Genomic DNA, 12,133 nt, shown 5'->3' on the forward strand with positions numbered 1-12,133 from the left:
AACCCGGGTGTGGCCACCAGTAGAAGCTCCATCTTGTCGCCACTTAGCTTGACTCCCATCCATTCGGCCACTCGAGCAAGACAGGAGGGCAAAGCTACAGAACTGCGGTGTCCTTCGATGAGAGACCACAGTCTGTGTGTCACCTGCATATGAACCATGGCAAGGCCCCAGGTCTCAGCGACCTCTGCCAAGGGTCTCACATGTCCATTAGAAGGCGGAGCGCTCAGAATGGTGGCCTGTGGCACTCCGCACCTGGAGAGTGTGGCTTGGACCGGTATTGGTTAGTAGCGCCTGAAAGATGCAATTGTCTAAGAAAGATGTACTCCAGCCTAAGGCAGTGTGCCGTATCCCCACCCCTCTGGTCTTCGAAGGGGCGTGTTATGGTTGAGAGTATCAGTTGTGCACTGAGCTCTCATAGACGCAGTGCGCAGTCCCCCTTCCTGCCACTGTTGTCTCAAACACTCCGTGACCCCAAGAAGCACCGACTCCGTGCTGTCACCCGATCCAGGTTCAGGTGGATGGAGTAAGTCATTCTCTTCTAGGTGGGCTGTAAGTAGCTGTAAGGAAACACCTCCTTGGCATGGTTACCCCCTAACGTTTTTTCCTTTGCTGATGCCAAGTTATGATTTGAAAGTGTGCTGGGACCCTGCTAACCAGGCCCCAGCACCAGTGTTCTTTCCCTAAACTGTACCTTTGTCTCCACAATTGGCCCAGCCCTGGCACTCAGGTAAATACCTTGTAACTGGTACCCCTGGTCTCAAGGGCCCTGATGCCAGGGAAGGTCTCTAAGGGCTGCAGCATGTCTTATGCCACCCTGGGGACCCCTCACTCAGCACAGACACACTGCTTGCCAGCTTGTGTGTGCTGGTGGGGAGAAAATGACTAAGTCGACATGGCACTCCCCTCAGAGTGCCATGCCAACCTCACACTGCCTGTGGCATAGATAAGTCACCCCTCTAGCAGGCCTTACAGCCCTAAGGCAGGGTGCACTATACCACAGGTGAGGGCATAAGTGCATGAGCACTATGCCCCTACAGTGTCTAAGCAAAACCTTAGACATTGTAAGTGCAGGATAGCCATAAGAGTATATGGTCTGGGAGTTTGTCAAACATGAACTCCACAGTTCCATAATGGCTACACTGAAAACTGGGAAGTTTGGTATCAAACCTCTCAGCACAATAAATGCACACTGATGCCAGTGTGCAATTTATTGTAACATACACCCATAGGGCATCTTAGAGATGCCCCCTGAATACCTACCCGACTTCTAGTGTAGGCTGGCCAGTTCCTGCCAGCCTGCCACACACCAGACATGTTGCTGGCCAAATGGGGAGAGTGGCTTTGTCACTCTGTGGCTAGTAACAAAGCCTGTACTCAGTGGAGGTGCTTCTCACCTCCCCTTGCAGGAACTGCAACACCAGGCGGTGAGCCTCAAAGGCTCAACCCTTTTGTTACAGCACCTCAGGGCATCCCAGCTAGTGGAGATGCCCGCCCCTCCTGCCACTGCCCCCACTTTTGGCGGCAAGGCTGGAGGAGATAATGAGAAAAACAAGGAGTCGTCACCCACCAGTCAAGACAGCCCCTAAGGTGTCCTGAGCTGAGGTGACCCCTGCCTTGAGAAATCCTCCATCTTGAGTTTGGAGGATTCCCCCAATAGGATTAGGGATGTGCCACCTCCCCACAGGGAGGAGGCACAAAGAGGGTGTTGCCACCCTCAAGGACATTAGCCATTGGCTACTACCCCCCAGACCTAAACACACCCCTAAATTTAGTATTTAGGGGCACCCAAGATCCCAGGAAATCAGATTCCTGCAACCTGAAGAAACAAGAAGGACTGCTAACCTACAAGCCTGCAGAGAAGGAGGAAGACAACTGCTTTGGCCCCAGCCCTACCGGCCTGTCTCCAACTTCGAAAACCTGCTCCAGTGACGTATCTGACAGGGACCAGCGACCTCTGAAGCCTCAGCGGACTGCCCTGGACTAAAGGACCAAGAAACTCCCGTGAACAGCGGCACTGTTCAAAACCATCTACTTCTTTGCAACAAAGAAGCAACTTTTAAAGACTGCACGTTTCCCGCCGGAAGCGTGAGACTTCACACTCTGCACCCGACGCCCCCGGCTCGAGATCCAGAGAACAAACACCTCAGGGAGGACTCCCCGGCGACTGCGAGACTGTGAGTAACCAGAGACGACCCCCCTGAGTCCCCACAGCGAGGTCTGCATAGAGAATCCAGAGGCTCCCCCTGACCTCGACTGCCTGTAACAAGGGACCCGACGCCTGGAACCAACACTGCACCCACAGCCCCCAGGACCTGAAGGAACAGAACTTTGACGCAGGAGTGACCCCCAGGCAACCCTCTACCGTGCCCAGGTGGTGGCTGCCCGAGAAGCCCCCCCTGTGCCTGTCTGCACCGCTAGAGTGACCCCCGTGTCCCTCCATTGTTTCCTACCTGAAACCCGACACCTGCTTTGCACTCTGCACCCGGCCGCCCCTGTGCCGCTGAGGGTGTGTTTTGTGTGCCTACTTGTGTGTCCCCCAATGCTTTACAAAACCCCCCTGGTCTGCACCCTGAGGACGCAGGTACACCTGCTGGAAGACTGGAACTGGAGCACCCCCTGTTCCCCATAGGCACCTATGTGTTTTGGGCACCTTTTTGACCTCTGCATCTGACCGGCCCTGAGCTGCTGGAGTGGTAACTTTGGGGTTGCCTTGAACACCCAACGGTGGGCTGCCTATGCCCCAGGACTGAGATTTGTAAGTGTTTTACTTACCTCCTAATCTAACCTTTACTTACCTCCCCCAGGAACTGTTGATTTTTGCAGTGTCCACTTTGAAAATAGATTATTGCCTTTTTTACAAAGACTGTATATAATATTGCTTTTATTCAAAGTTCCTAAAGTGAAGTACCTTGCATTTAAAGTGTTTAATGTAAATCTTGAACCTGTGGATCTTAAAATAAACTAAGAAAATATATTTTCCAATATAAAAACCTATTGGCCTGGAGTTAAGTCTTTGAGTGTGTGTTCCTCATTTATTGCCTGTGTGTGTACAACAAATGCTTAACACTACCCTCTGATAAGCCTACTGCTCGACCACACTACCACAAAATAGAGCATTAGAATTATCTAATTTTGCCACTATCTTACCTCTAAGGGGAACCCTTGGGCTCTGTGCACACTATTTCTTACTTTGAAATAGTATATACAGAGCCAACTTCCTACAGTAGCCAATTCATGCTTATCCAAAGATGGGACCAGAGACCTCGGTCCATACACCATCTGAGGGGTCTGCACTGGGTGTTTTCAACAGTGAAGCCACTAAAGCAGTTTCCAGATTTGTGGAACGACCCCTTCTGGCAATGACTGATTTAATCATTGGGGTATCTGCTCCAGATCCCTCTGGGGAAGCTTACTCGTAATACTTGGGTTACAGAGATCTGGTGGGACACCTGATGCAATGAGCGAGAGAAAGACCTTGACAGATGATATGTCCAGGGACTGAAAACTCCTCAAGGCCGTATTAACCTGTTAAGCAGCAGTCTTCCTTGAACGTCTCACTCCTTGGCATGTTAAGCAGCAGTCTCCCCTGAATGGCTCACTTCTTGGCATGTTAAGCAGCAGTCTTCCTTGAACGTCTCCCTCCTTGGCATGTTAAGCAGCAGTCTCCCTTGAACGTCTCCCTCCTTGGCATGTTAAGCAGCAGTCTCCCTTGAACGTCTCAGTCCTTGGCATGTTAAGCAGCAGTCTCCCCTGAATGGCTCACTTCTTGCCATGTTAAGCAGCAGTCTTCCTTGTACGTCTCCCTCCTTGGCATGTTAAGCAGCAGTCTCCCTTGAACGTCTCACTACTTGGCATGTTAAGCAGTAGTCTCCCTTGAACGTCTCAGTCCTTGGCATGTTAAGCAGCAGTCTCCCCTGAATGGCTCACTTCTTGGCATGTTAAGCAGCAGCCTCCCCTGAATGGCTCACTTTTTGTCATGCTAAGCAGCAGTCTCCCTCACATGCTTGCCTGTATGACACATTGGTATCCTCACTAACCTCACACTTGCTTTTGTCTTGCAGGGCCCAGAAGGGAAACCTGGCAAACAGGGAGAGCGGGGCCTGCAGGGGCAGAAGGTAATGCTGCGTTTGCTATGTCTGTGCCCACGTGTGCCCGTGGCACAGCTGCAGGGCACTGATGCCCACAGGACATGCTTCTGCTTCAGTCCCCAGTGTCTGTCTTTCTTCCTTGCAGGGCAGTAAGGGCTTCATGGGGCATCTTGGAGAGAGCGGGATCCCAGGTGACATAGGACCCACCGGGAACCAGGGCCCGAAAGGATCAAGAGGGACCCTTGGACCAGCGGTGAGTGGGCAGGGGAGGGTGGAGAGTGGCCAGTGGGAGGGGGGGGGAGAGAGAGAGAGAGAGAGAGAGAGAGAGAGAGAGAGAGAGAGAGAGAGAGAGAGAGAGAGAGAGAGAGAGAGAGAGAAGATAGATTCACAGAGTGGGAGAGGATGAGGAGGCAGAGGATAGAGAATGTGAGAAATGAGAAAAGGAGACAAGAAACACTAATGAAGATGGAGAGAGGGGAAGGAGGGGAGAGAGTGAGAGAGAGAGAGAGAGAGAGAGGAAGAAAGAGAGAGAGAGTGGCAGTGAGACCCCCTGTTTCTTATCATTTCCCTTCACATTAAAACAGCGCCTCAGCCGTGATCCTGCTATTTCCAAGCTTCAGATGTTCACCTGCTTCTCTCTCTCCCGGTCCCTCTCCCGATCCTTCTCTCTTCCAGTCCCTCTGTCTTCTGGTCCCTCTCTCTTCCGGTCCCTCTCTCTTCCAGTCCCTCTCTCTTCCGATCCCTCACTCTTCCGATCCCTCACTCTTCCAGTCCCTCTGTCTTCTGGTCCCTCTCTCTTCCGATCCCTCTCTCTTCTGGACCCTCTCTCTTCCGATCCCTCACTCTTCCAGTCCCTCTGTCTTCTGGTCCCTCTCTCTTCCGGTCCCTCTCTCTTCCAGTCCCTCTCTCTTCCGATCCCTCACTCTTCCGGTCCCTCTCTCTTCCAGTCCCTCTCTCTTCCGGTCCCTCTCTCTTCCAGTCCCTCTCTCTTCCGATCCCTCACTCTTCCGATCCCTCACTCTTCCGGTCCCTCTCTCTCCTGATCCCTCACTCTTCCGATCCCTCTCTCTTCTGGACCCTCTCTCTTCCGATCCCTCACTCTTCCGGTCCCTCTCTCTCCTGATCCCTCACTCTTCCGATCCCTCTCTCTTCTGGACCCTCTCTCTTCCGATCCCTCTCTCTTGCGGTCCCTCGCTCTTCCGATCCCTCTCTCTTGCGGTCCCTCGCTCTTCCGGTCCCTCTCTCTTCCGATCCCTCTCTCTTCCGGTCCCTCGCTCTTCCGATCCCTCTCTCTTGCGGTCCCTCTCTCTTCCGATCCCTCTCTCTTCCGGTCCCTCTCTCTTCCGATCCCTCTCTCTTCTGGACCCTCTCTCTTCCGATCCCTCTCTCTTGCGGTCCCTCGCTCTTCCGATCCCTCTCTCTTGCGGTCCCTCGCTCTTCCGATCCCTCTCTCTTGCGGTCCCTCTCTCTCCTGATCCCTCACTCTTCCGGTCCCTCTCTCTCCTGATCCCTTACTCTTCCGATCCCTCTCTCTTCTGGACCCTCTCTCTTCCGATCCCTCTCTCTTGCGGTCCCTCGCTCTTCCGGTCCCTCTCTCTTCCGATCCCTCTCTCTTCCGGTCCCTCGCTCTTCCGATCCCTCTCTCTTGCGGTCCCTCTCTCTTCCGATCCCTCTCTCTTCCGGTCCCTCTCTCTTCCGATCCCTCTCTCTTCCGGTCCCTCGCTCTTCCGATCCCTCTCTCTTCCGGTCCCTCGCTCTTCCGATCCCTCTCTCTTGCGGTCCCTCTCTCTTCCGATCCCTCTCTCTTGCGGTCCCTCTCTCTTCCGATCCCTCTCTCTTCCGGTCCCTCGCTCTTCCGATCCCTCTCTCTTGCGGTCCCTCGCTCTTCCGATCCCTCTCTCTTCCGATCCCTCACTCTTCCGATCCCTCTCTCTTGCGGTCCCTCTCTCTTCCGATCCCTCTCTCTTCCGGTCCCTCGCTCTTCCGATCCCTCTCTCTTGCGGTCCCTCGCTCTTCCGATCCCTCTCTCTTGCGGTCCCTCGCTCTTCCGGTCCCTCTCTCTTCCGATCCCTCTCTCTTCCGGTCCCTCGCTCTTCCGATCCCTCTCTCTTGCGGTCCCTCTCTCTTCCGATCCCTCTCTCTTCCGGTCCCTCTCTCTTCCGATCCCTCTCTCTTCCGGTCCCTCGCTCTTCCGATCCCTCTCTCTTCCGGTCCCTCGCTCTTCCGATCCCTCTCTCTTGCGGTCCCTCTCTCTTCCGGTCCCTCGCTCTTCCGATCCCTCTCTCTTCCAGTCCCTCTCTCTTCCGATCCCTCACTCTTCCGATCCCTCACTCTTCCGATCCCTCACTCTTCCGGTCCCTCTCTCTCCTGATCCCTCACTCTTCCGATCCCTCTCTCTTCTGGACCCTCTCTCTTCCGATCCCTCTCTCTTGCGGTCCCTCGCTCTTCCGATCCCTCTCTCTTGCGGTCCCTCTCTCTTCCGGTCCCTCTCTCTTGCGGTCCCTCTCTCTTCCGGTCCCTCTCTCTTCCGATCCCTCTCTCTTCCGATCCCTCTCTCTTCCGGTCCCTCTCTCTTGCGGTCCCTCTCTCTTCAGGTCCCTCTCTCTTCAGGTCCCTCTCTCTTCCGATCCCTCTCTCTTCCGGTCCCTCTGTCTTCTCTCCCTAGAGCAGTACATTCAAACATTTTAAAACATACTGTAAATGTCAAGGAAGTTGATTGGAGGCTAAAAATGTAATTAGTAGCCTCCGACTGATTCGTGGGATCAGTGCCGGCGCATCACACAGAATGTAGGATGGACCATGTGTGGCTTCAATTGAATTTAGAAAAGCTCCAACCTTCCTATTAAAATTAAAATTTGTATTTTTTAATTTATGTTTGCACATTAAGTAAAATGTGTAATCATTTGTGTGTGTATTTGATGGAATGCTGGTTTCTGTATTTTTGTGTATTGGTTTGCGGTTCAAATCATAGAGTGTGTTTAGGCCGGGTCCCCCGCTTCCAGTAATGACTCAGTGGGGGTCCCCCGCTTCCAGTAATGACTCAGTGGGGGTCCCCAGCTTCCAGTAATGAATCAATGGCAGGTCCCCTGATTCCAATATGGATTCACTGGGGGTCCCTGTGATGATAAAGTGGGGGTCCCCGGCTCCCAGTAGTGACTCAAAGGCAGGTCCCCTGATTCCAATATGGATTCACTGGGGGTCCCTGTGATGATAAAGTGGGGGTCCCCGGCTTCCAGCAGTGACTCAATGGCAGGACCCCTGATTCCAATATTGATTCACTGGAGGTCCCTGTGATGATAAAGTGGGGGTCCTCGGCTTCCAGTAATGACTCAATGGCAGGACCCCTGATTCCAATATTGATTCACTGGAGGTCCCTGTGATGAAAAAGTGGGGGTCCTCGGCTTCCAGTAATGACTCAATGGCAGGTCCCCAGATTCCAATATGGATTCATTGGGGGTCCCTGTGATGATAACGTGGGAGTCCCCGGCTTCCAGCAGTGACTCAGTGGGGGTCCCCAGCTTCCAGTAATGACTCAATGGTAGGTCCCCTGATTCCAGTAATGACTCAATGGCAGGTCCCCTAATTCCAATATTGATTCACTGGGGGTACGTTTGATGATAAAGTGGGGGTCCCCGGCTCCCAGTAGTGACTCAATGGCAGGTCCCCTGATTCCAATATGGATTCACTGGGGGTCCCTGTGATGATAAAGTGGGGGTCCTCTGCTTCCAGTAATGACTCAATGGTAGGTCCCCTGATTCCAATATTGATTCACTGGGGGTCCCTGTGATGATAAAGTGGGGGTCCCCGGCTCCCAGTAGTGACTCAATGGCAGGTCCCCTGATTCCAATGTGGATTCACTGGGGGTCCCTGTGACGATAAAGTGGGGGTCCCGGCTTCCAGTAATGACTCCATGGCAGGTCCCCTGATTCCAATATTGATTCACTGGGGGTCCCTGTGATGATAAAGTGGGGGTCCCCGGCTTCCAGTAATGACTCAATGGCAGGTCCCCTGATTCCAATATGGATTCACTGGGGGTCCCTGTGATGACAAATTGGGGGTCTTCGGCTTCCAGTAATGACTCAATGGCAGGTCCCCAGATTCCAATATGGATTCACTGGGGGTCCCTGTGATGATAACGTGGGGGTCCCCGGCTTCCAGCAGTGACTCAATGGCAGGTCCCCTGATTCCAATACTGATTCACTGGGGGTCCCTGGGTTCCTGTGATGATAAAGTGGGGGTCCCCCGCTTCCAGTAATGAATCAATGGCAGGTCCCCTGATTTTAATATGGATTCACTGGGGGTCCCTGTGATGATAAAGTGGAGGTCCCCGGCTTCCAGCAATGACTCAATGGCAGGTCCCCTGATTCCAATGCTGATTCACTGGGTGTCCCTGGGTTCCTGTGATGATAAAGTGGGGGTCCACAAAGCTCAAAAGCTTGGGGCGCACTGCCCTAGAGCACTCCTAGGGGTAGGCTCGTCACTCCCACCAAGAATCAAAGATCTCCTCCTGCTGGCCCCCCGGTCCTTTCCTCTGTGCTATGGTGGTGCATCGCTCTCCCCCGGAAAGAGACTGATTTCCAAGTCTTGTGCTGCTTGTGCTCTGAGCTCTGGGTGACCCCCTTCCTGAGTCCTGGTGTAGGCCTGCCCTTGAAGCCGGGCAGTTCCATGGAAAATAGGCATAAAATGGGAATGAGATGTAACCAGTAAGAAGCCACCAGAGGGATGGGAATGGCCTTTTGCTAAACACACAAGCTGTGGTCCAAGCAGGCGATATTAAACAGCTTAAAACGCAGCAAATGGCACGGTTAATACAAACCCGATGGTCCATAGGGGTTCTCCAACTGACTTCACTCAATTCTGTGGATTGGAAGCAGTTGTCAGTCGGCTGTCGTACTTTAAAGACATTTATCAGCACTGTTAAGTTCTTAGTTCCAAGTGGGAAAATATTTCATTATAAGTTGAACTTTGTGCAACTGGACAAAATGTATGCGCAAAGTTAGATCAGCAAAGTGCCAATTATGGAAACTAGTTCTACCACCATAACGTTTTTTTTTAGGGCAAACCACATGGAGTTGTGCCTGGTCATTAGGGCTCAACCACTCAAAACTTGGTAAAATATCAAATGCCCAAAGTAAAAAACTTAAAAAAGAACAGTTGGTGGAGAGTCCAGCAGGAAGGTGATGTTGCTAACTCTGTTGTCGGAAGTGACTCTTGTCCACTCACATTCCTTGAATTCATAGAGATTCTCCTGGAGAACTGACCCTGGCCCCCAGTCCTGCAGCCCCCATCACCTTCTCAAGGGAGAGCAGCAGCCATTGTGCTCTCCTCTCCACCCTGGCACTGATCCACTCCTCAGCAAAATCAGTGTGAGCTCACTCCGTGTGCTCTAAATCAGTGGTTCCCAACAGTTTGACTTCTGTGAACCCCACATCATCATTACTGGAAACTGGGGACCCCCCACTGAATCATTATTGGAATCTGGGGACCCCCCCACTGAGTCAATACTGAAAGCTGGGGACTCTAATCTATTAATAATATTTAATTTCCTAAGTAGCGGTGGACCCCCTGAGGAGGCTTTGCAGGCCCCCAGGGGTCCCTGGACCACAGGTTGGGAACCAATGCTCTAAATTGTTAAGTGAACCAAGAACTGAGTTATCCCTAACCTCCACCCAAGCTCTGCGCTCACTCCCAGCACTATTAAATGTCTTTGTTGGCCATCTCCTGGCCCCAAGGATCGGCGCTCTGCCAGGACACATGGTCCTGGTCCCCGGCCTGGCTACACCATCCAAGAACAAGAACTCTGACATTAAGAGAGACCCTGGGCAACCAGATAAGCAGGCAGATTGAAGGGGGCATTATTGGAAATGTTGAAGATACTGAAAGGTTGGGGGCTGTGCTGATGAAGTAAGAGAGAACATCGTTTATGCACAGACTTAAGGGCTCTCAACAAAAAGAGAGTACTGGACAAATATCCTTTGCCCAACATCGTGGAGATGGTTCAACCAGTCTTCACCACCCTGGACTTAATGTTGGCGTACCACCAGACTACGTTACATCCATACTCAATGGATTTGAGTGAGTGTTATGTACATGTTCTTGAGGATGCCATTTGGCCTCATTTCTACCTCCTCTGTCTGTCACAGGATGATGTGAAGTGTATTCAGTAGCTCACAAAGCATCCAAGTATGTCAATGGGATATCTCAGTCTATGGAAGAGATTTTGAGGAACACAATAGAGTTTTGAGGGTTGTACTGAGGAAACGTAAGAAAGAGGGTTGACTCTTAGAGTGGCGAAATGCAAATTCCGTCAATGTGAAATAAATTATCTGGGCCACAAAGGTTTAAGGCCTGAAAGGTGCCCGGTTATTTGAGGATATGTCAGGACCTGAAACTACAAAGGAAGTTGCCTGATTCCTAGGCATGATGATAATTTATGAATAATTCATATTGAACTTTGCTAGCAGGACGTAAAAAGATCCGAGATCTTTTAAAGAGAGACAAGGAATTCAGCGAACCTGAGGGTGCTGAAAAAAACTGAAGTAAAATATTCTGTCATTGAACTGGAGACTTCAGCAGTGCTCTGGGCTTTGTAGGCTCACTGAGAGAGTGGACCACAATCTGGTAAAATAACTTTTGTGTAAAGATGGAAATGATGCGGAATCAAGATGCATTTGTTGTTGGGTGATGTCTCTATAAGAGCTTCAGTTTGTGATGGAGCATATACCAAGAGCAATCACAAGTGGTGGACTGTTTTTCTAAGTTGGTGCTAATGAGTGGAGCACACACGCAGACTCAATCTGAATATGAGAATTGGTTGGGAAAGGAGGTGAGGGTGCACTCACTTCGAGGGGGTGTGTTGGACATGGATGAGTAAAAGATAGGAGTACAGAAGGGTAATGTGTAAGACTGGGATAGATGGTGTGAGGAGAGAGAATGCTCTGAAGAGGAGAGAAGGTTTTGTTGTGCAAAAGATGTGTTAGCATTTCAAAATGGTGTATTGTTCAGCGGAATTCGTTTGACACCACTTGAGTGTGGTTGTGGAAGATTGATAGAGGTGGCTCCTAAAAGACATATGGATGAAAGCAACACCAATGAGAGACTACATATTGACAACTCATGGCCTGGTATAGACAAAGAGGTACAAAGAACAGTTTGTGAATTACAAACTGAGTTGTAAAGGTGAGTGTGTAGCCACTCAAGGTGAGAGAGCTTCTGATACAACTTGGAGAGTAGATCGCTCAGGATATTGAGGGGGAATGAGTCAATTTATGTGTTAGCATTTAAGGTTTTGTACTCAAGGTGGTATGAGTAATAATAATTGCACACAGCCTGGAGACCAGGACAGGTATTTAGTTCCTCAAGGGAGTTTTCGACAGAGAAGTGTTTGCAAATTGTGTCTTGATGTACAATGGTGTGACATTAACCTCTGAGATGGGAGAGTGCTCCTGAGAGATGGAGGGATAAAACATAAGGAATGTTTGTTTTATCACCCGGAATCAAATGGTGCTATAGAGCGATTCAATAAAGTCATGAAGGAAGCCTTTGGCGTGTCTATGTGTAATGGGAGGAGTTGGAGGGAAGAATCACAACAGAGAGTGTCTGTTTACAGACTCACACCACATACCATTACTGAGAGGGCACCTTCTGAAATGTTTAAGAACAGAAAGTGGAGCACCGTGACTAGTCCTGGATGGGTTTTTGTGGGTAGAGTCCTAGAAGATACTACAGAAAAGGGACAACGAAAAGAAAAAGAAAAACGGCACTGGTGGCAACAAGGAAGTAATAGTTTGCTAAAAGGGTGGCCACAAAGGTTACCCAAATGAGTGTGAGACACCCCGTGAGGGTGCAATTGCCTAACTTGGTGAAGCAATATGTTCAGCTCATGAAGCCTCAAAGGGTGAGACCAGGGACTATCGCACCTGGAATTTGAGTAGGGTGGCTCGAGTAAAGACGGTGAGTGAAGGTGGAGCGCTCATTCCTTTGGGTGTCATAGGTGGTCTGTAGAGGATTATGTGGGACCTCTGATGGGCCTGCATATTTCAAAG

At 51.0% G+C, this 12,133-nt stretch overlaps 1 protein-coding gene across 1 annotated transcript in view; it reads left to right on the plus strand.

The window, feature by feature from the left end:
• The window catches only part of COL27A1 (collagen type XXVII alpha 1 chain), a 1,169,012-nt gene that overhangs the window by 943,599 nt on the left and 213,280 nt on the right, over window positions 1-12,133 (plus strand). Inside the window, exons 38-39 of the mRNA XM_069236924.1 lie at window positions 4,062-4,115; window positions 4,234-4,341. Coding sequence (XP_069093025.1) covers window positions 4,062-4,115; window positions 4,234-4,341 — 162 coding nt within the window. The remainder of the gene's footprint in view (window positions 1-4,061; window positions 4,116-4,233; window positions 4,342-12,133) is intronic.

The sequence above is a fragment of the Pleurodeles waltl genome, chromosome 6 (assembly GCF_031143425.1).
Source record: "Pleurodeles waltl isolate 20211129_DDA chromosome 6, aPleWal1.hap1.20221129, whole genome shotgun sequence".
Taxonomy (NCBI): domain Eukaryota; kingdom Metazoa; phylum Chordata; class Amphibia; order Caudata; family Salamandridae; genus Pleurodeles; species Pleurodeles waltl.